Source organism: Ranitomeya variabilis, chromosome 2 (assembly GCF_051348905.1).
Source record: "Ranitomeya variabilis isolate aRanVar5 chromosome 2, aRanVar5.hap1, whole genome shotgun sequence".
Classification (NCBI taxonomy): Eukaryota; Metazoa; Chordata; class Amphibia; order Anura; family Dendrobatidae; genus Ranitomeya; species Ranitomeya variabilis.
Genome location: NC_135233.1, coordinates 298,810,681 through 298,830,264, shown reverse-complemented (window position 1 = coordinate 298,830,264; position 19,584 = coordinate 298,810,681). Strand labels below are relative to the sequence as shown.

The following is a 19,584-nucleotide window of genomic DNA, read 5'->3' as shown; positions in this document are numbered from 1 at the left end:
AAATGTTTTTGAATATCCATATTGAATCAGGAGCCCCATATAATGCTCTATACAGTTCATGATGGGCCCCATAAGATGCTCCTTACAAAAATATGCCCCATATGATACTGCACAAAGGTTAATAATTGCCCCATAGGATGCTCCATATTAAAATGTGCCCCATATAATGCTGCACAAAGGTTAATGATGGCCCCATAAGATGCTCCATAGATTAATATGCCTCATATAATGCTCCATAAAAGTTGATGGCCCCATAAGATGCGCCATAGAATAATATTCTCCATATGCTGCTCCATGAAGGTTGATGGCCCCATAAGATGCTCCATAGAATAATACTGTATGCCCCGTGTTGCTGCTGCTACTGCAAGTAAAAAAAAAAAAAAAAAAAAGATGTACTCACCTCTCATCGCTGGGCGCCGAGTGCCGGTGTCCTGAGCAGGCGGGGACACTGTCGTGCTGTGGGGGCCAGGTGCCGGAGTCGCCGCTGGCTCAGGACACCGGCACTTGCGATATTCACCTGTCCCCGTTCCGCGCGCCGCTGTGTCTTCCGGCTCTCTGCAGTGACTGTACAGGCAGAGGTCGCTCACTAAACACGTCATCACGCCCTCTGACCTGAACGTCACAGCCAGAGGACGCGGAAGACACAATGCATCGGTGGAACGGGGACAGGTGAATATCGCATGGCTCACCCTCCCCCGTCATACTCACCCCTCCTGGCGCGGTCTCTGCAAGTCCCTGCTTCTCCGATGGTCTCCGGCGCGTGCCGGCAGCTTGTGCCTGTGTTCAGCGATCACATGGTACCGCTCATTAAAGTAATGAATATGCTCTCCACACCTATGGGAGTGGAGTCACGTCCATATTCATCACCTTAATGAGCGGTACCACGTGACCGCTGAACACAGGAAGAGCTGCAGGCGCCAGAGACCATCTGAGATCAGCGACATGCAGAGACACATCAGGTGGGGGTGAGTATGATGTGACACCCGCCACTCCTGCCGTTCCTCCTCCCCTGGGACAATGACTCGAGTATAAGCCGAGAGGGGCACTTTCAGCCTAAAAAAATGGGCTGAAAATCTCGGATTATACTCGAGTATATACGGTAATTGTGTGTGTGAATGGCCCTGTCACAGTCCAGACCTAAATCCCATTATGAATCTGTGGCAAGACTTGAAATCAAATTTAACTGAGCTAGAGTGAGTGTGCAAAGAATAATGGGATAAAATGTCAGCCTCTAAATGTGCAAGGCTGGTAGGGACAAAACACCTGCGGCAGTAATTGCATCGAAAGGTGGTCCTACATAGTATAGACTCAGAGGGGCTGAATACAAATCCACGTCATAAAATAAACCATGTATCTTTTCCTTTATACTGCAAAATAATTGCTACTTTTTATTGGTATCTAATATATAAAGCTGAATGTGTGTATGTATGTGTGTATGTATGTCCGGGATTGGCATCTGAACCGTCGCAGCTACAGCCACAAAATTTTGCACAGTCACACGTCTGGACCCCGAGAGCGTCATAGGCTATGTTGTGAGGTGAAATTTTAACCCCGAGCTTTCCAATTCACCAAACAATTTTGCCCCTATCTACATAATGGGGAAAAAGTGAAAGGAAAAGTGTTGGAGGCGTCGCAGCTACAGGCACAAAATTTTGCACAGTCACACGTCTGGACCCCGAGAGCGTCATAGGCTATGTTGTGAGGTGAAATGTTAACCCCGCGCTTTTCAATTCACCAAACAATTTTGCCCCTATCTACATAATGGGGAAAAAGTGAAAGGAAAAGTGTTGGAGGCGTCGCAGCTACAGGCACAAAATTTTGCACAGTCACACGTCTGGACCCTGAGAGCGTCAAAGCTATGTTGTGAGGTGAAATTTTAACCCCGCGCTTTCCAATTCACCAAACAATTTTGCCCCTATCTACATAATGGGGAAAAAATGAAAGGAAAAGTGTTGGAGGCAAATTAACAGCTGCCAGATGTGAACAAGGGGGACTTAAAGAATGAGAGCGATGGCGCCAAAGAGTATATACTGTACAGTTGCTAAGGTGGGGCCCCGACATGGGATAATCACCACACCACCACGGGGATATGAACACACACACAAAATGCGCCACACACTACCACGTGCTCAAACACATACAGGTCCTTCTCAAAAAATTTGCATATAGTGTTAAATTTCATTATTTACCATAATGTAATGATTACAATTAAACTTTCATATATTATAGATTCATTATCCACCAACTGAAATTTGTCAGGTCTTTTATTGTTTTAATACTGATGATTTTGGCATACAACTCCTGATAACCCAAAAAACCTGTCTCAATAAATTAGCATATTTCACCCGTCCAATCAAATAAAAGTGTTTTTTAATAACAAACAAAAAAACCATCAAATAATAATGTTCAGTTATGCACTCAATACTTGGTCGGGAATCCTTTGGCAGAAATGACTGCTTCAATGCGGCGTGGCATGGAGGCAATCAGCCTGTGACACTGCTGAGATGTTATGGAGGCCCAGGATGCTTCAATAGCGGCCTTAAGCTCATCCAGAGTGTTGGGTCTTGCGTCTCTCAACTTTCTCTTCACAATATCCCACAGATTCTCTATGGGGTTCAGGTCAGGAGAGTTGGCAGGCCAATTGAGCACAGTAATACCATGGTCAGTAAACCATTTACCAGTGGTTTTGGCACTGTGAGCAGGTGCCAGGTCGTGCTGAAAAATGAAATCTTCATCTCCATAAAGCATTTCAGCCGATGGAAGCATGAAGTGCTCCAAAATCTCCTGATAGCTAGCTGCATTGACCCTGCCCTTGATGAAACACAGTGGACCAACACCAGCAGCTGACATGGCACCCCACACCATCACTGACTGTGGGTACTTGACACTGGACTTCAGGCATTTTGGCATTTCCTTCTCCCCAGTCTTCCTCCAGACTCTGGCACCTTGATTTCCGAATGACATGCAAAATTTGCTTTCATCAGAAAAAAGTACTTGGGACCACTTAGCAACAGTCCAGTGCTGCTTCTCTGTAGCCCAGGTCAGGCGCTTCTGCCGCTGTTTATGGTTCAAAAGTGGCTTTACCTGGGGAATGCGGCACCTGTAGCCCATTTCCTGCACACGCCAGACTCAGTCCACTGCTTCCTCAGGTTCCCCAAGGTCTGGAATCGGTCCTTCTCCACAATCTTCCTCAGGGTCCGGTCACCTCTTCTCGTTGTACAGCGTTTTCTGCCACATTGTTTCCTTCCAACAGACTTACCATTGAGGTGCCTTGATACAGCACTCTGGGAACAGCCGATTTGTTGAGAAATTTCTTTCTGGGTCTTACCCTCTTGCTTGAGGGTGTCAATGATGGCCTTCTTGACATCTGTCAGGTCGCTAGTCTTACCCATGATGGGGGTTTTGAGTAATGAACCAGGCAGGGAGTTTTTAAAAGCCTCAGGTATCTTTTGCATGTGTTTAGAGTTAATTAGTTGATTCAGAAGATTAGGGTAATAGGTCGTTTAGAGAACCTTTTCTTGATATGCTAATTTATTGAGACAGGTTTTTTGGGTTATCAGGAGTTGTATGCCAAAATCATCAGTATTAAAACAATAAAAGACCTGACAAATTTCAGTTGGTGGATAATGAATCTATAATATATGAAAGTTTAATTGTAATCATTACATTATGGTAAATAATGAAATTTAACACTATATGCTAATTTTTTGAGAAGGACCTGTATACCACCCTCAGCGCACATTTCACCACACATACACCAACCTCGCCACATAAAAGTTGAAACACAAAAGTCGCAGCTCAAAACTCGCCACACGCAAAACTCTCCACATGCAAAACTCGCCACACGTGCAAAACTCACCTCATGGAAAACTCGCCACACGCAAAACTTGCACACGCGGAAAAATTGCCACATGCACAAAAGTTGCAACACATGCAAAAGTTGCCTCACACAAAACTTGCACATACTCAAAAGGCACCACACATAAAACTCGCCACGCGCAAAACTCGCCATGCGCAAAACTTGCTGCACACAACTTGCTACACTAACCTGTCACATGCAACTCGACACACAAAAAGTTGCTACACGCATGTTGCCACACAAAACTCATCTCACAAAAGTCGCTACATGCATGTCGCCACACGCAACTCGACACACACAACTTGACACACGAAACTCGCCCTAAAACACACACAAGTCTGGTATTATCCTTCAAAAAAAAAAATCTGATTAATAGGCAGACAAACTACAAGAGCAACAAATGTACCATATAGGAATCCGGCAGCTGTCAGTCACATGACCTGTCTATTATGTGTATGTGTGAGCTAATATATACTGCCAGGGGGTGGGCTTACTGTTGGCTGGGGATTTATCAGGCTGCCAATTTAGCTTACAAATACTGAGGTAAAAATACTGACCAAATAACGTGTGAACGAGGTCTAATACAGGAGGAGATGACATACAGATATATACTATATACAGGAGGAGATGACACACAGGTATATACTATTTACAGGGGAGATGACACACAGGTATATACTATATGCAGGAGGAGATGACACACAGATATATACTATATACAGGAGAGATGACACACAGGTATATACTATATAGAGGTGGAGATGACATACAGGTACATACTACATACAGCAGGAGATGACATACAGGTATATACTATATACAGAAGATGACACACAGGTATATACTATATAGAGGAGGAGATGACATACAGGTACATACTACATACAGCAGGAGATGACATACAGGTATATGCTATGTATAGGAGGAGATGACATACAGGTATATACTATATACAGGAGGAGATGACACACAGATATATACTATATATAGGTGAGGTGACACACAGGTATATACTATATACAGGAGGAGATTACATACAGGTATATACTATATATAGGAGGAGATGACACAGGTATATACTATATACAGGGGAGATGACACACAGCAGGTATATACTATATACAGGGGAGATGACATACAGGTATATACTATATACAGGAGATGACATACAGGTGTATACTATATATAAGGGAGATGACAAACATGTATATACTGAGGTGAAAATGAGAGGTGTGAGGTGAAAATGAAAAGGTGTGAGTGCAAAATGAGAGGAGTGAGGGAAAATAGTGGAGTGATCGGAAAATGACAGATGTGAGGTCGAAATGACAAGTGTTAGGGGGGAATGAGAGGAGTGAGGGGGAAAATGAGAGATGTGAGGGGGAAAATGAGAGGCGTGATGGGAAAATAAGAGAAGTGAGGTGCTATAACTAACCACAGATATTTACTATGCCCAGGCAACGCCGGGCTCTTCAGCTAGCTTAGATTTACAATCTCCATGCTTTTCTCATGGTAAACTTTATGTGGCCTGTTCAAGAGTTGGAACAGCCAAAAATCTGTTTGTCTTTGCACCTGAAGGAAAAACTAAGAATGTCGTTTATCAAAAGGCTCTCGAATAAGTAGTAGAAGATTACTTCACATTACTTGGCCAATTTAGTTAAATCTGTGTGGAATATCTCTGGTGTTGAAATATATGTTGTAAAATGCTTCTATTAGCTTAGTTTTTGTCTTTTAATAATTACATTTCTATCTATTTGTTTTGTGTTTTTTTTGTGCAGAATAAATTTTTGTTAACACATTCTATTTTGCTAACAGCAGTTATTACCCCGGGCAAAGCCGGGTAGTACAGCTAGTATCAGATAAAATCCCAGTAAAATATATTTAAGTTTGTGGGTGTAACGTGAAAAAATGGCGAAAAGGCCATGGGGTATGAATACTTTTTAAAGGCACTCTATATTCTTCTAGGTGACTCCAGTCAGTCAACTCAGATGCAAGCCATCTTAAAGGGGACCTGCACCGTCGTCATTGGTTAAGTCACTGTTCTGAGTATAGAGAGTGGTGGCGGTAACTGCACCCCCAGCACTGACTGACAGCTCGCTTATCATTAGGGCCGGCTATCGGTTAGTGCCGGGGACACAGAGCGGTGACCGCGCCGGCACCACCCCGTGACTGGAAGCCAAACGCTGCTGGGAAGAATAGAGTACATTTCCTCTCGGCAGCGGGGTCTAAGTGCAGGTGTCGGGCAGGTTCAGAATGCTATTGACCGGCAGATTAACCCCATATCTGCAGGTTAATAGCATTTTTTTTTTAACTTTGACAGGTTCACTTTAATAAGAAAGCCATGTCAATAGATGCAAACCGTGTCTCATTAAGAAATGGAATCTAAACCGATAACAAACTCTACTAACTAGCAGAGTTAGGATACTAGATAGATCTATCCTAGGATCTGCAGCACTGCAAGGTTGCTGTATATATGAATTTATAAATAACCTTCATGCCACACGCATTGTTCTGTCTATTCAGTGCAGATTCACATGCGCAATGTACAGTGCGGTGCAAAAACTACTATTCCTAAAAGAGTTAGATGAATCAAAAAGTGCAGCAGATGGATAAGATACCCTTAAAAAGGTTGAACTTTGGTGGCACCTTTTGACATATTGCCACATATCACCCGCCGACCATTGCGATTTGTTTTTATTGTTCTTTGTATTGATAAAAGTAAATTTTTATGTAGTTCTGTGAGCACATTTCCTTCTATATGAGCTCATATTTCTAAAAGAGGCAAAGCATTAGAATAACCAACACAAAATCCATCCGCTGCCAGATCACCATCTCTTCAACCACCAGTGGTTTCCTAAACATTATTATTCCTTTCAGGGCTTTCCTGGTCAAGATGGTGAAAGTGGATTTCCGGGTAACGAGGTAGTGTCTACAAATTATTGAGAAATGTGAATGTGTCTACTACACAAATGTGGGATCTTTTTAGAGAACATCTAGTGATGATTTGATGCAATGCAAACTAGAGAATGTAAGTGGATGTAGAAAGATAGTGTTATCCATAGGTGTGCAAAAGCATCAGAGTGAGCGGATAAAGCCACCCTTAGAACATTTTTTCACCAGTTTTTCCCTCTGCACCCTCTAGCTCCAGTTTTCAGTTCTTTCTGAGCTGGTGAGAGGAAACAAGCTGTAGTAGTGACTTATATTCACCGCAAACAGATAAGGGATTCCTGTTTTTCTTCTGTTCAGAAGCAGCAACAGAATGGAAGACAATGCACAGCAGTACTAAGCTGTGTGACTGTGAATCCTGCACCGTACTGAAGACTATAAATTCCTTGAAGGTGTACAAGTCTGTGTCTGTCTCACTATGCTGAGTACTCTTCACTCCTCCCCCAACCCTCCATAAAGTGTTATAGGCTCTGTAACCTGACACCTCACTGTGCTGGTAGTGAGTCTTGCTTTATATACAAGGGTAAACTGTTTTTTGTTTTTTTTTTCAAAATGGATGGCTTGTTCAGGAGGCTTATGGGAGGACAAGAAGTGGCTCGTAAGTGCAGAAAGAAGCATTTGTATCTTATAAGATATGTTACACAATCTCTTAGAATAACTTACACTATTGATTTATGTAAAGTCATGTAATTCAAACTTCATCCCATCCTAGTCACATGTCAGGAGGGGTTGCAATTCCAAGTCACTGAGACCTATGCCATGAGAAAAAATAATTCATTTTACTGACTGAGCATGGAGGATTGAAGCTCAATCAGTCAGAGAGCTTATTTATTTTCATGTTAAAGCCCTGCTCTGGCAGCTCAATTGTATGTGTGTTTACAATATTGCTCTTCTGTCAGTTGAGACAAAGGTCTCAGGAGCTGTTTTTTTTTCACAACTGCAGCCCGTCCTCACTTGTGAATAGGATAGGCTGCCATTTTGAATTGTTCAGTTAAATGATCAACATAAATTTAATAGTTTCAAATACACATTAACCTCTATCTACAAGGTCGTTCACAGGTGGAATTCAACATTTTTAACAGGTTTCCTGCTTGTGTGTGGGAAATAAAAGCCCTTTTTCAAGCCACACCTTTCTTCAGGCCACACCCTCTTGCAGGCCAAACCCTTCTACAGACCACACCCTTTTGCAGGCCACAGCTAGTTATTCCCTCCATTCACACCCATAAAAATAATGGTAACCAAACACAAAGGCACATTACCCTTTCTGCAAAAGTAGCGCTTGTTACCCGCAGTCCTCTGTAACGTTATACATATGTAGCGCAGTTATAACTCTGTCGATATTACAGTACCTGCAGTCGTACGTCACACCACAGATAACAGAAGGTGATATTTTCCAGCATAAAGATAATGTAGTAGATGTTACATTACCTGCAGTCCTATGTAAAACCTAGGTAACGGAGTTACATCTTTCAGAGTACAGATAATGCAGTAGTTATTACCTGCAGTCCTGTGTAATACTACTGATAACGCTATAGAGTGAGCATACATCGGTAGATGCTAGATTTACACTTCTGCAGATGGACTTCTGCAGACCTTATAAGTGTATAATGTAATATAAATCCAGTGACTAAGAGATGGTATTTTCTCTGATCATCATTAAGTCATTAATTTCTCTTTTTCTTCTCCACTTGGCCCAGACCGACATAACGATATCTTCCGTCCACAACTTGTCTGCTGAATATAACGCAGACATTTTTGGCTGATCTCTTTTTACATTCCTCCACCTTTATACAAGCCACATGCTTTAACCATCCAGAGTGCCCAGTCCGTGATAATGCCTGTGGTGCTTTACGCTTTTTTGTCCCCCCAGAATAATAGCGCCCCGTAAGTTGCCTCCAAAAGATAATATTGCCTCCACACTGCAATAGTGCCTATGCACACTAATGGTTCTCTCTCTGTGCCCCTACATGGTTATATGCCCCCTCTGTCCCTCATCTTATAGTGCCCACTCTAATCCCAGACATTATATTAGTGACCCCTCTGTGTCTCCATATGTTAGGACAGCCAATTTCTCTGCATTTACATTATAAGGGTAAGTTCATACAGTCTGTTTTTGCTGCTTTTTTTTCTGCAACAAAACCTGATCATCTTGTCAGGAAAGAAGTGCTTTTTTTTGGTGCGTTTTTTTCTTCTCTTTGTCCAGGCTAATGTCCTTGGATTTTCAGCAGCAAATAATAATAACCTGCATTTTTGCTGCATTTTGGCTTCGTTTTTTTCAACACCCATTCAAGTCAATGGGTGAAAAAACGCAGCAAAAATGCTGAAAGAAGTGACATGCTCTATGTCAAAAAAACGCAGCAAAGCAAAAAATACTGATCAAACAAAAAAACAGTGTGTGCATAAGTTTTCTGAAATCTCATAGGCTTGTAGATACTGTAAAAAGAAGCTGAAAATTAGCATAAAAAAACGCAGCAAAAATACGCAGCAAAAACGTCCTGTCCTGCGTGAACTTACCCTTATAATGTCCTATCTGTTGCTCCGCATGGTATTAGTCCCCACACACAGTTAACATGCTCTATTAGTAATAGTACCCTTCTGTGTCCACACATGGTAGTAGTACCCTCTGTTCCCACGCATAGTCATATTGCCCTCTCTGTGCTCAGGCATGTGTTCTGTGATGTTAGTGACCCCCTCTGTGCATCCACACAGTAATAATGACCTATAGGAGCCTCGGCACAGTTACAGTGCTCTCTATGTGCCCCAACACAGTAATATTGCTTCCTTATAGTAATAGTTCCTCCTTTAATCCTACGCATGGTAATAGTTCCCTGTCTGTGCCCACACATTGTAATATTGCCCCTCTAAGATGGGACATGATAATAGTGGCCCTTCTGTCTCTACAAGGTAATAGTGCCATCTCTAAACTAGTGCCCCCTTTATGCTCCCATATGACAATAGTGCTCCCACACATTAATAGTGTCCTCTCTGCCCCACACATGGTATTAGTGCCCCCCTCTGATCTCACAGAGGTTAATAATGCCCCCTAAGTATCTACACATGGTAATATTGTACTCTTTGTGCCTCCACATGGCAATAGTTTCCTTTTAGTAGCTTCACAGAATACCTCCATATTGTGACATATGGCCCCCCACAGTACTCCTCTCATGACATAGTCCCCCATTATACTATTCTTATAGAGGGAGATACTATTCATCCAGTGAAAGAGAACTTGATCCACATCCTGTGTCTCCATCAGTTTACAGCTGTCATTTTAACAAACAGCTTGGATGAACTGGCCAGATCCTGCTCAAGATCTTATGTGTCTAGGATGACATGGTTTTTGTTGTCATAGGGTCAGCCTGGTCTTCCTGGTTCTCCTGGACTCGACGGTTTTAATGGAGAGAAGGTAATAACCAACCTACTACTATTATTTCTCCTATTCATCTGTGCCCCAATTGTTTATTGCATTAAATATCATTTATCTTCGTGTTAGGGTGAACAAGGAGACATAGGTTTTCCGGGAAGCCCGATATATGTTAATAATGGTGGTGCAGCTTTTCCAGGTAATAGTCTTCTCTGGTTTTCTCTCTTTCCAAGAAAATGATATAACCTGGTAATAGATGCATTAAGAATAGTACAGAAGCATATAGCACTGTATCTAACACGCTGTTGAAATATCATTGTCTGTTGCACTTTCCAGCATCTGTGGTCCCAAAGTGAACCCAGTGCATAAAAGCTTTTCCAATATTTACCCTTCTGAAATCAGGAATAGAGATCTGATGGAAGGATAATCACCTGTAAACCCCATATTTTCTGCCCCACATTGATCCTGTTATCCTCATTTTATCTTTAGCAGCTTCTGTAAAGACTAATGACTTGTTTATATACCTTATGATAGGTCTTCCAGGAGATCCAGGTCCTCCTGGGTTCCAAGGCATGCCAGGGGATGATGGAATGAGTGGTCCTCCTGGTCCTCCTGGGCCACCTGGGTTTCCATCTCTTGGAAGAGGTAAGAATAAATAATACATGGCTAAAAAGCAGAAGCTGCTTTCCTTAAAGGGTTTTTTCCTAAAATCCCATATTAATAGCAGTTGAATCGTCTGGGACTTTTTTTTTTCTATTAGTTGTCTATGGGACTATCGGAGATAACTAAATACAGTGCTTGGCTTCTTACGGCAATCCTGTACGCAGTATATGGAGCCGAGGTTGTTGGGATCACTGAGGGCTTTCACCAGCAGTTCCCACTGATTAGTATGTTACCGCCTATCCTGTGTATAGGGAATAATTTACTACCTTGGGATATCCCACTTTACTAGCCTCCCACACTAGGTTATAGAGGGGATCCGAGTGAGAATCCACCCTTTTTAATGTACAGATTATTATTATTATTATTTATTGTTATAGCGCCATTTATTCCATGGCGCTTTACAAGTGAGGAGGGGTATACATAATAAAAACAAGTACAATAATCTTGAACAATACAAGTCATAACTGGTACAGGAGGAGAGAGGACCCTGCCCGCGAGGGCTCACAATCTACAAATGTCTCAATACAGCATAGGCACACAGTTTGATGTGATGTGACAGCCCGTTTAGAAGTTATATCTAATTTGCTATATAGAATTGATGTACAGTGTATAATATATTTGCCTATTTCACATTATAGTGCCAAACAACAAAAACAAGCTCTGTGTTGACAAGAAGTGAATCGTGGCAGATCTTGGCTCTAAAGCCATGAATATTGTGAATTCAACTGTAAACAGGTTGGAAATCAGGGTCACATATGGACCAGGCCACTGCTGAAAATGAATTTTTGGACCTACATACAGGTCCTAATTTTCAACCCCAATCCTCTCTCTATGGGTTTTGAAGAAGGGGAAAATTACCAACTTTGTGCTGAGTGGCAACCAGAGCCATGTTTCCAAAAGTTTTGTATCTTTATAGGATTAGCAATACATCAGCTAAGTATATTTGCAATTTAGAGTATGGTAAAGCTGGGTGAAAATGTCTTTGCAATCTGTAAAGGCAGCCATGTTAGTTTCATGCAGTTTTGTGGCATAAATTATGATGAATTTCTTGGCCTCACATGGCTTCGCCCCTACATGCCATGTTTTGCCTACTTTTCTAAAAAATTGTCAGGGACTGGCGACAAATGAAAACACCAACCGTTTTATTCCAGAATTCTGGTGAAAACTGGTGAATCGGCCATTTTAGTCTTTTTCAAAGTTACCGTATATACTCGAGTATAAGCCGAGATTTTCAGCCCAAATTTTTGGGCTGAAAGTGCCCCTCTCGGCTTATACTTGAGTCATGATCGGTGGTGGGGTCGGCGGGTGAGCACTGTCATATACTTACCTAGTCCCGGCGATCCTGGCGCTCCCCCTGCCTGTCACACTGTCTTCGGTGCCGCAGCCTCTTCCCCTGAGCGGTCACGTGGGACCACTCATTAGAGAAATGAATAGGCGGCTCCACCTCCCATAGGGGCGGAGCCGCCTATTCATTTCTCTAATGAAGCGGTGCCGGTGACCGCTGACAGAGAAAGAGGCTGCGGCACCGAAGACAGGCAGGGGGAAGGAGCGGGACGCCGGGAGCAGGTAAGTATGTCATATTCACCTTCCCTCGTTCCACACGCCGGGCGCTGTCGCCATCTTCCCGGCGTCTCCGCTCTGACTGTTCAGGCAGAGGGCGCGATGACGCATATAGTGTGCGCGCCGCCCTCTGCCTGATCAGTCAGTGCAGAGAGACGCCGGGAAGATGGCGCCGAGGAGCTGCAAGCAAGACAGGTGAGTATGTGTTTTTTTTTTTTTTATTGCAGCAGCAGCAACAGCTATGGGGCAATAATGGACGGTGCAGAGCACTATATGGCACAGCTATGGGGCAATGGTGCAGAGCACTATATGGCACAGCTATGGGGCAACGGTGCAGAGCACTATATGGCACAGCTATGGGGCAACGGTGCAGAGCACTATATGGCACAGCTATGGGGCAATGGTGCAGAGCACTATATGGCACAGCTATGGGGCAATAATGGACGGTGCAGAGCACTATATGGCACAGCTATGGGGCAGTGGTGCAGAGCACTATATGGCACAGCTATGGGGCAGTGGTGCAGAGCACTATATGGCACAGCTATGGGGCAGTGGTGCAGAGCACTATATGGCACAGCTATGGGGCAACGGTGCAGAGCACTATATGGCACAGCTATGGGGCAACGGTGCAGAGCACTATATGGCACAGCTATGGGGCAACGGTGCAGAGCACTATATGGCACAGCTATGGGGCAACGGTGCAGAGCACTATATGGCACAGCTGTGGGGCAACGGTGCAGAGCACTATATGGCACAGCTATGGGGCAAAGGTGCAGAGCACTATATGGCACAGCTATGGGGCAACGGTGCAGAGCACTATATGGCACAGCTATGGGGCAATGGTGCAGAGCACTATATGGCACAGCTATGGGGCAATAATGGACGGTGCAGAGCACTATATGGCACAGCTATGGGGCAACGGTGCAGAGCACTATATGGCACTGCTATGGGGCAACGGTGCAGAGCACTATATGGCACAGCTATGGGGCAACGGTGCAGAGCACTATATGGCACAGCTATGGGGCAACGGTGCAGAGCACTATATGGCAGAGCTATGGGGAAACGGTGCAGAGCACTATATGGCAGAGCTATGGGGAAACGGTGCAGAGCACTATATGGCAGAGCTATGGGGAAACGGTGCAGAGCACTATATGGCACAGCTATGGGGCAATGGTGCAGAGCACTATATGGCACAGCTATGGGGTAACGGTGCAGAGCACTATATGGCACAGCTATGGGGCAATGGTGCAGAGCACTATATGGCACAGCTATGGGGCAACGGTGCAGAGCATTATATATATGGCACAGCTATGGGGCAACGGTGCAGAGCATTGTATATATGGCACAGCTTTATGTGGAGCATCTATGGGGCCATAATGAACGGTGCAGAGCATTATATGTGGCACAGCTTTATGTGGAGCATCTATGGGGCCATAATGAACGGTATGGAGTATCTATTTTTAATTTTGAAATTCACCGGTACCTGCTGCATTTTCCACCCTAGGCTTATACTCGAGTCAATAAGTTTTCCCAGTTTTTTGTGGCAAAATTAGGGGGGTCGGCTTATACTCGGGTCGGCTTATACTCGAGTATATTCGGTACATATGTGTGATGTGGAGTTCTACTTTTTCAGGTTTTCCTGGTTCACCTGGATTTCAAGGTGTCCAGGGGACTAAGGGGGAAAGGGGAGACCCAGGAAGACAAGCTTATGGGCAACAAGGGACCCCAGGAAGAGATGGACCACCAGGGCCGCCTGGTCTCCCCGGACTACCAGGTAACATTTATCTGCTAGTGAATGAGTCATGACACATAAAAATTAGGTGATCTTGTGTTAATTCATCAATGTGGCTTAGATCTAGTTATGGTACATAGCTACCCATCTTCACTTTGCCACCAACATTTTAAAAATGGTAAAGTGACAAAAAAATCAGAAAGTCAATTTTTTTTTATTCCTCGCAAAGCGCATGCAATAAAATTAGCAAATTTTGATACCAAAAACTGCTGCAGAAGCCTTAATACATTGCACTTCTGAGGCATTTGCATTTGTTGAGTTCTGGATTTACCTTCATACAAATGTTATTAGCACAAGGAGGGCAGGATGAGGAAAAAAGGGAAATATCATGTTATCACAGACTGAGTTTCTAATATGTTGATCATTTTCTGTGCTTAAAGGGGTGGTCCGAAACTAACATTTATTTTAATCTAAAATATGTCTATTTAATGTTGAAATCTAATCTCTTTTCTAATATACTTTAATTAGAAGTTTGTCCAGTTTAATTGCAAGTGGGAATGAGCCCTTACTGTGCAATATTCTTGTCCATGCACAGTGACAGTGCGCTCCCTCACCAGCTCTGATGAGAAATGGCGAGACGGTAACAGAGCGCAGTCAGTGCCCATTGTAAGGAGAAAACCTGGCAAGCAGGAAGGGCAAAATCATGAAGACTTGTGTTTTTGATCTGAGTCTCAGATCAATCTTGCCAATGAAAATTATGGATCTGTAAAAAAAAAAATGGAACAGCACTCCGATGCCGTCCGTGTTCTGTTTGTTATTCCTGGACTGATTGATAGGAGAAGCTTGAGAAACCTTCATCATTTTTTTACTTCATATGGGAAAAATGATGAAACTCTGACCAAACTCTGATGGTAAAATCTGGCACACTAACCAAACTCTGCTGAAAATTTGATCAAAGGTGCTGATGAAGCTTGGATCGTTTTTTTTGCATGCAAGAAAAATTATTGACATCTGAAAGAGCCCTAACTGTGAGCAGATAGATCAACATGCAGTCATCTTTTTGACCATCACACATATGGCTAAAATTAGATTGACAATTGCCATTTATACATGTAACTTTGCCATTCTTTTTATGATTATAATCCTTTTTTTATGTAGATTTTGGTCCCAAACCAACAAGCAGGGGTGAGCCTGGGAATCCAGGAGGCAAAGGATTGCAAGGGCCACCAGGAAGAATTGGAGCGAAAGGATATAAAGGTGACGTTTAATTTTACTTTTGTACACCATTTCTCTTTCTCATCATCATTGGAAAAGTAAGAAGTAATGTTTTGTTTTTTCTTTTTTTTTTTTTTTTTATTTGTGAACCTGTCAATAACTGATCCACATTTAAACAATATTTATAGATAAAGGTAATGTAATTGCACAAGTACAATACAATAGATAAGGGCTGCACAAATTACATCTACATGAAGGCTGCCACAAGGAAGGAACAACAGGGTGAGCATAAAATTTCACCATAAACACCCAAAAACTACTGAAAGATTGTGGTCAATGCACAGACACTCAGTGACAATGTGATACCATCCATCAGAAGATTGCAGTTCAGTCCCACTTCCAGCATACCAAGGCAAATGCAAATGTCAATACTGCTAACCATTTTTGGCTCCGTTATTATTTTTATACCCCACTTTGTGATTCTCCTCCCTTCAGCATTGTATTGAGCTCCCTTACAGCTCTGCTGCCATACTTACTGGTGCTCTGTCAGCTGTGGAGGTCCTGCTACTTCCCTGTCCAGCACAGTGACCCTCCAAAAGATCCATGTTTTATTCCAACCTGGTTAAAACAAAAACCCCAGCATGTCATATTATTGTGTAAATTCCATAGGAAAAATCTAACGCGTTTCTGGTGTGTAGTGTGTTTTTCGGGACACTGTTGGCCATTTTTGTGCTTCAGGCGTGTTGGGAGTACTTATGTTTAATACTTTCAGGAGCCCCTGGTGATTGTGCATGTGGCGGTGGTACTGGTGGCCGTGGACTACCTGGAGATCCTGGTCGTGCAGGTCCACCAGGAAATGATGGATTTCTTGGATTTGATGGACCACCTGGTGATCCTGGCAGAAGAGGATCTGATGGCCTGCCAGGCAGTTCTGTAAGAAATTTCTCTATATTTGTAACTACTGTAATCAGGATAAACAAGGTTTTCTATTATATAAAAATGTAAGCAAATAATGGTGATAGCTAGAACATTATCTGAACCTCAGTTGCAATTGTTTTTTTTTCACTCGAAAAAGACTTTTGTCCAGTGTTGTGGAAATAAAAACTGTTCAACTCATCTTGGTTCCAAGGATTCTACATTGCAACTGCCCAGCCGGATATTGTGTTATCGTACCAATTGTTCATTAACTGTAGATGTATCTGTGTAAGGACGATTCATTCCGCTCATTGGCAGGAGCTGGACCTCCTGTGATCAAGCATTTATGGATTAAATATCAATCTTTATGTCTGGAATGCCCCATTAATGAATCATGTCTATATGCCTATTGGTGAAGGCTGTTTTATTGTAGGTTTTAGATGCAATTTTGTGTAAAATGACAGAAATATATTTTTGTTGTAATTATTTCAAAAGACACCATAGAAAATGCGATAAAAGTTTGGCAAAAGCTGTAATACAGATTAAATAGGTACCTTTAGTGAAGAAATCTGCAAGGTTGTTGTTCTATAACCCGCTTGCCGTCCCTGTTGTCGGTAGTTTCACATGTTCTAATTGAGATCTCGGTTCAAAAATGAAAATCTCTAAAAGAAAAGACTAGATTTTTAGTTGCCATCTGGTGTATTCTTGTTTTTTTTTTATTCTGTACAATCACCTAAGCACGTTCTGAAATTATATTACTAAAAATCGGAAGTGGTCAGCAAATTTACCGTTATTCACAGCAAAAATCAATGTATTACAGACAGATGTTGCTGGAGATTTCATCCTATGGTTTGCAAAAGGGCACATCAATGGGGGGAAATATGCTACCAATCTGCAGGGAATTTGTATTGTAAGGTTGCAATTACCTTTTCAATTATAATTTATTTTGTTTAATGAAACAAATCATTTCTCTATCCTTAGGGATCCCCAGGACAGCCCGGTGCTCCAGGACCAAAGGGGGAAAAGGGAGATCCAATCTTTCCTTCTGGCGTAGGCACACGTGGAGACCCCGGATCTGTTGGGCTTAGAGGTGCCCCTGGATCTCAAGGAAACCCGGGAAGGGATGGATTGCCAGGCCTTGCTGGACGAAAAGGCGCACCTGTAAGCTTTCATTGATCTATTTTAGCAAGTATCGGCAGAATAATATGTAGAATAAACAGCATTCCTTCCAATAATGGAAATTTCACTGTAATTCCTAAACATACCCATACACAAGCCTCTGTTCTACCAAATGATTCTAGTAGGATCTGCTGGCAATCTAATATGTGACTCTCATCGACACCAAAAGTTGCAGATTGACTAATTTGACAGGTTGTTAGGACACCCTTTATGTTTAGTCCACAAAACAGTTACTGTTGATTTTACCTTTACATCTAGAGCTCTGTTCCAAGTATCTCCTACTTAATAGTGTGTATGGAAAGAATTGCCCTGTTTGCACAACCCCTTCTGTTCCCCTAGTGTTTTTTTTTATATGTTTAGTCTCATTTATGTAACCATTCCATCAAGCTTGTATGCGTTCTCCCTTAGGTAATGGATTTGTGGAGATATTATCACTTGTGTTTCTCTCCAATTTCTAGGGAGATGGTGGGATCGGCAATCCTGGAGAGAAGGGTTTTCCAGGACAACCTGGTCAAAAGGGAAGTCGTGGAGCTAGTGGTCTTCCAGGTGTTGGCTTTCCAGGTTTACCTGGTTCTCGTGGGCTTCCTGGTGACCCAGGTTTACCAGGACTGGATGGACAACCTGGACCTTCTGGACCTCCTGGTATGTAATAAGAAATTCCATGAAACTATCATATTTCTTTTTAAGATTAATTATATGGAAAGATAAAGTTAAAAAGTGTTAAATGTAAAATATGAATATATAAATAAATAAATGAATTAATATAAATAAATCTTCAACTTGCTTGGCTGTTAACAGTAATCTTAACCAGGGGTGCCCTAACTTTTACATACAACTGTATAAACTGACACACCTACAGTTGTGGCCAAAAGTATTGACACCCCTGCAATTCTGTCAGATAATACTCAGTTTCTTCCTGAAAATGATTGCAAACACAAATTATTTGGTATTATTATCTTCATTTAATTTGTTTTAAATGAAAAAAACACAAAAAGAATTGTCCTAAAGCCAAATTAGATATAATTCCACACCAAACATGAAAAAGGGGGTGGACAAAAGTATTGGCACTGTTCGAAAAATCATGTGATGCTTCTCTAATTTGTGTCATTAACAGCACCTGTAACTTACCTGTGGCACCTAACAGGTGTTGGCAATAACTAAATCACACTTGCGGCCAGTTGACATGGATTCAAGTTGACTCAACCTCTGTCCTGTGTCCTTGTGTGTACCACATTGAGCATGGAGAAAAGAAAGAAGACCAAAGAACTGTCTGAGGACTTGAGAAACCAAATTGTGAGGAAGCATGAGTAATCTCAAGGCTACAAGTCCATCTCCAAAGACCTGAATGTTCCTGTGTCTACCGTGCGCAGTGTCATCAAGAAGTTTAAAGCCCATGGCACTGTGGCTAACCTCCCTAGATGTGGACGGAAAAGAAAAATTGATAAGAGATTTCAACGCAAGATTGTGCAGATGTTGGATAAAAAACCTCGACTAACATCCAAACAAGTTCAAGCTGCCCTGCAGTCCGAGGGTACAACAGTGTCAACCCGTACTATCCGTCGGCTTCTGAATGAAAAGGGACTGTATGGTAGGAGACTCAGGAAGACCCCACTTCTTACCCCGAGACATAAAAAAGCCAGGCTGGAGTTTGCCAAAACTTACCTGAAAAAGCCTAAAACTTTTTGGAAGAATGTTCTCTGGTCAGATGAGACAAAGGCATCAACATAGAGTTTACAGGAGAAAAAAAGAGGCATTCAAAGAAAAGAACACGGTCCCTACAGTCAAACATGGCGGAGGTTCCCTGATGTTTTGGGGTTGCTTTGCTGCCTTTGGCACTGCACTGCTTGACCGTGTGCATGGCATTATGAAGTCTGAAGACTACCAACAAATTTTGCAGCATAATGTTGGGCCCAGTGTGAGAAAGCTGGGTCTCCCTCAGAGGTCAAGGGTCTTCCAGCAGGACAATGACCCAAAACACACTTCAAAAAGCACTAGAAAATGGTTTGAGAGAAAGCACTGGAGACTTCTAAAGTGGCCAGCAATGAGTCCAGACCTGAATCCCATAGAACACCTGTGGAGAGATCTAAAAATGGCAGTTTGGAGAAGGCACCCTTCAAATATCAGGGACCTGGAGCAGTTTGCCAAAGAAGAATG

At 42.6% G+C, this 19,584-nt stretch overlaps 1 protein-coding gene across 2 annotated transcripts in view; it reads left to right on the top strand.

Annotated features, from left to right (window-relative positions):
* COL4A6 (collagen type IV alpha 6 chain) overlaps positions 1-19,584 on the top strand; it is a 388,359-nt gene that overhangs the window by 309,333 nt on the left and 59,442 nt on the right. For both annotated transcript variants that reach the window (XM_077285138.1, XM_077285139.1), the window contains exons 16-24: positions 6,734-6,778; positions 10,155-10,208; positions 10,296-10,365; positions 10,701-10,811; positions 14,023-14,163; positions 15,280-15,378; positions 16,109-16,269; positions 17,233-17,412; positions 17,889-18,072. In XM_077285138.1, the coding sequence (XP_077141253.1) occupies positions 6,734-6,778; positions 10,155-10,208; positions 10,296-10,365; positions 10,701-10,811; positions 14,023-14,163; positions 15,280-15,378; positions 16,109-16,269; positions 17,233-17,412; positions 17,889-18,072 (1,045 nt within the window). The remainder of the gene's footprint in view (positions 1-6,733; positions 6,779-10,154; positions 10,209-10,295; positions 10,366-10,700; positions 10,812-14,022; positions 14,164-15,279; positions 15,379-16,108; positions 16,270-17,232; positions 17,413-17,888; positions 18,073-19,584) is intronic.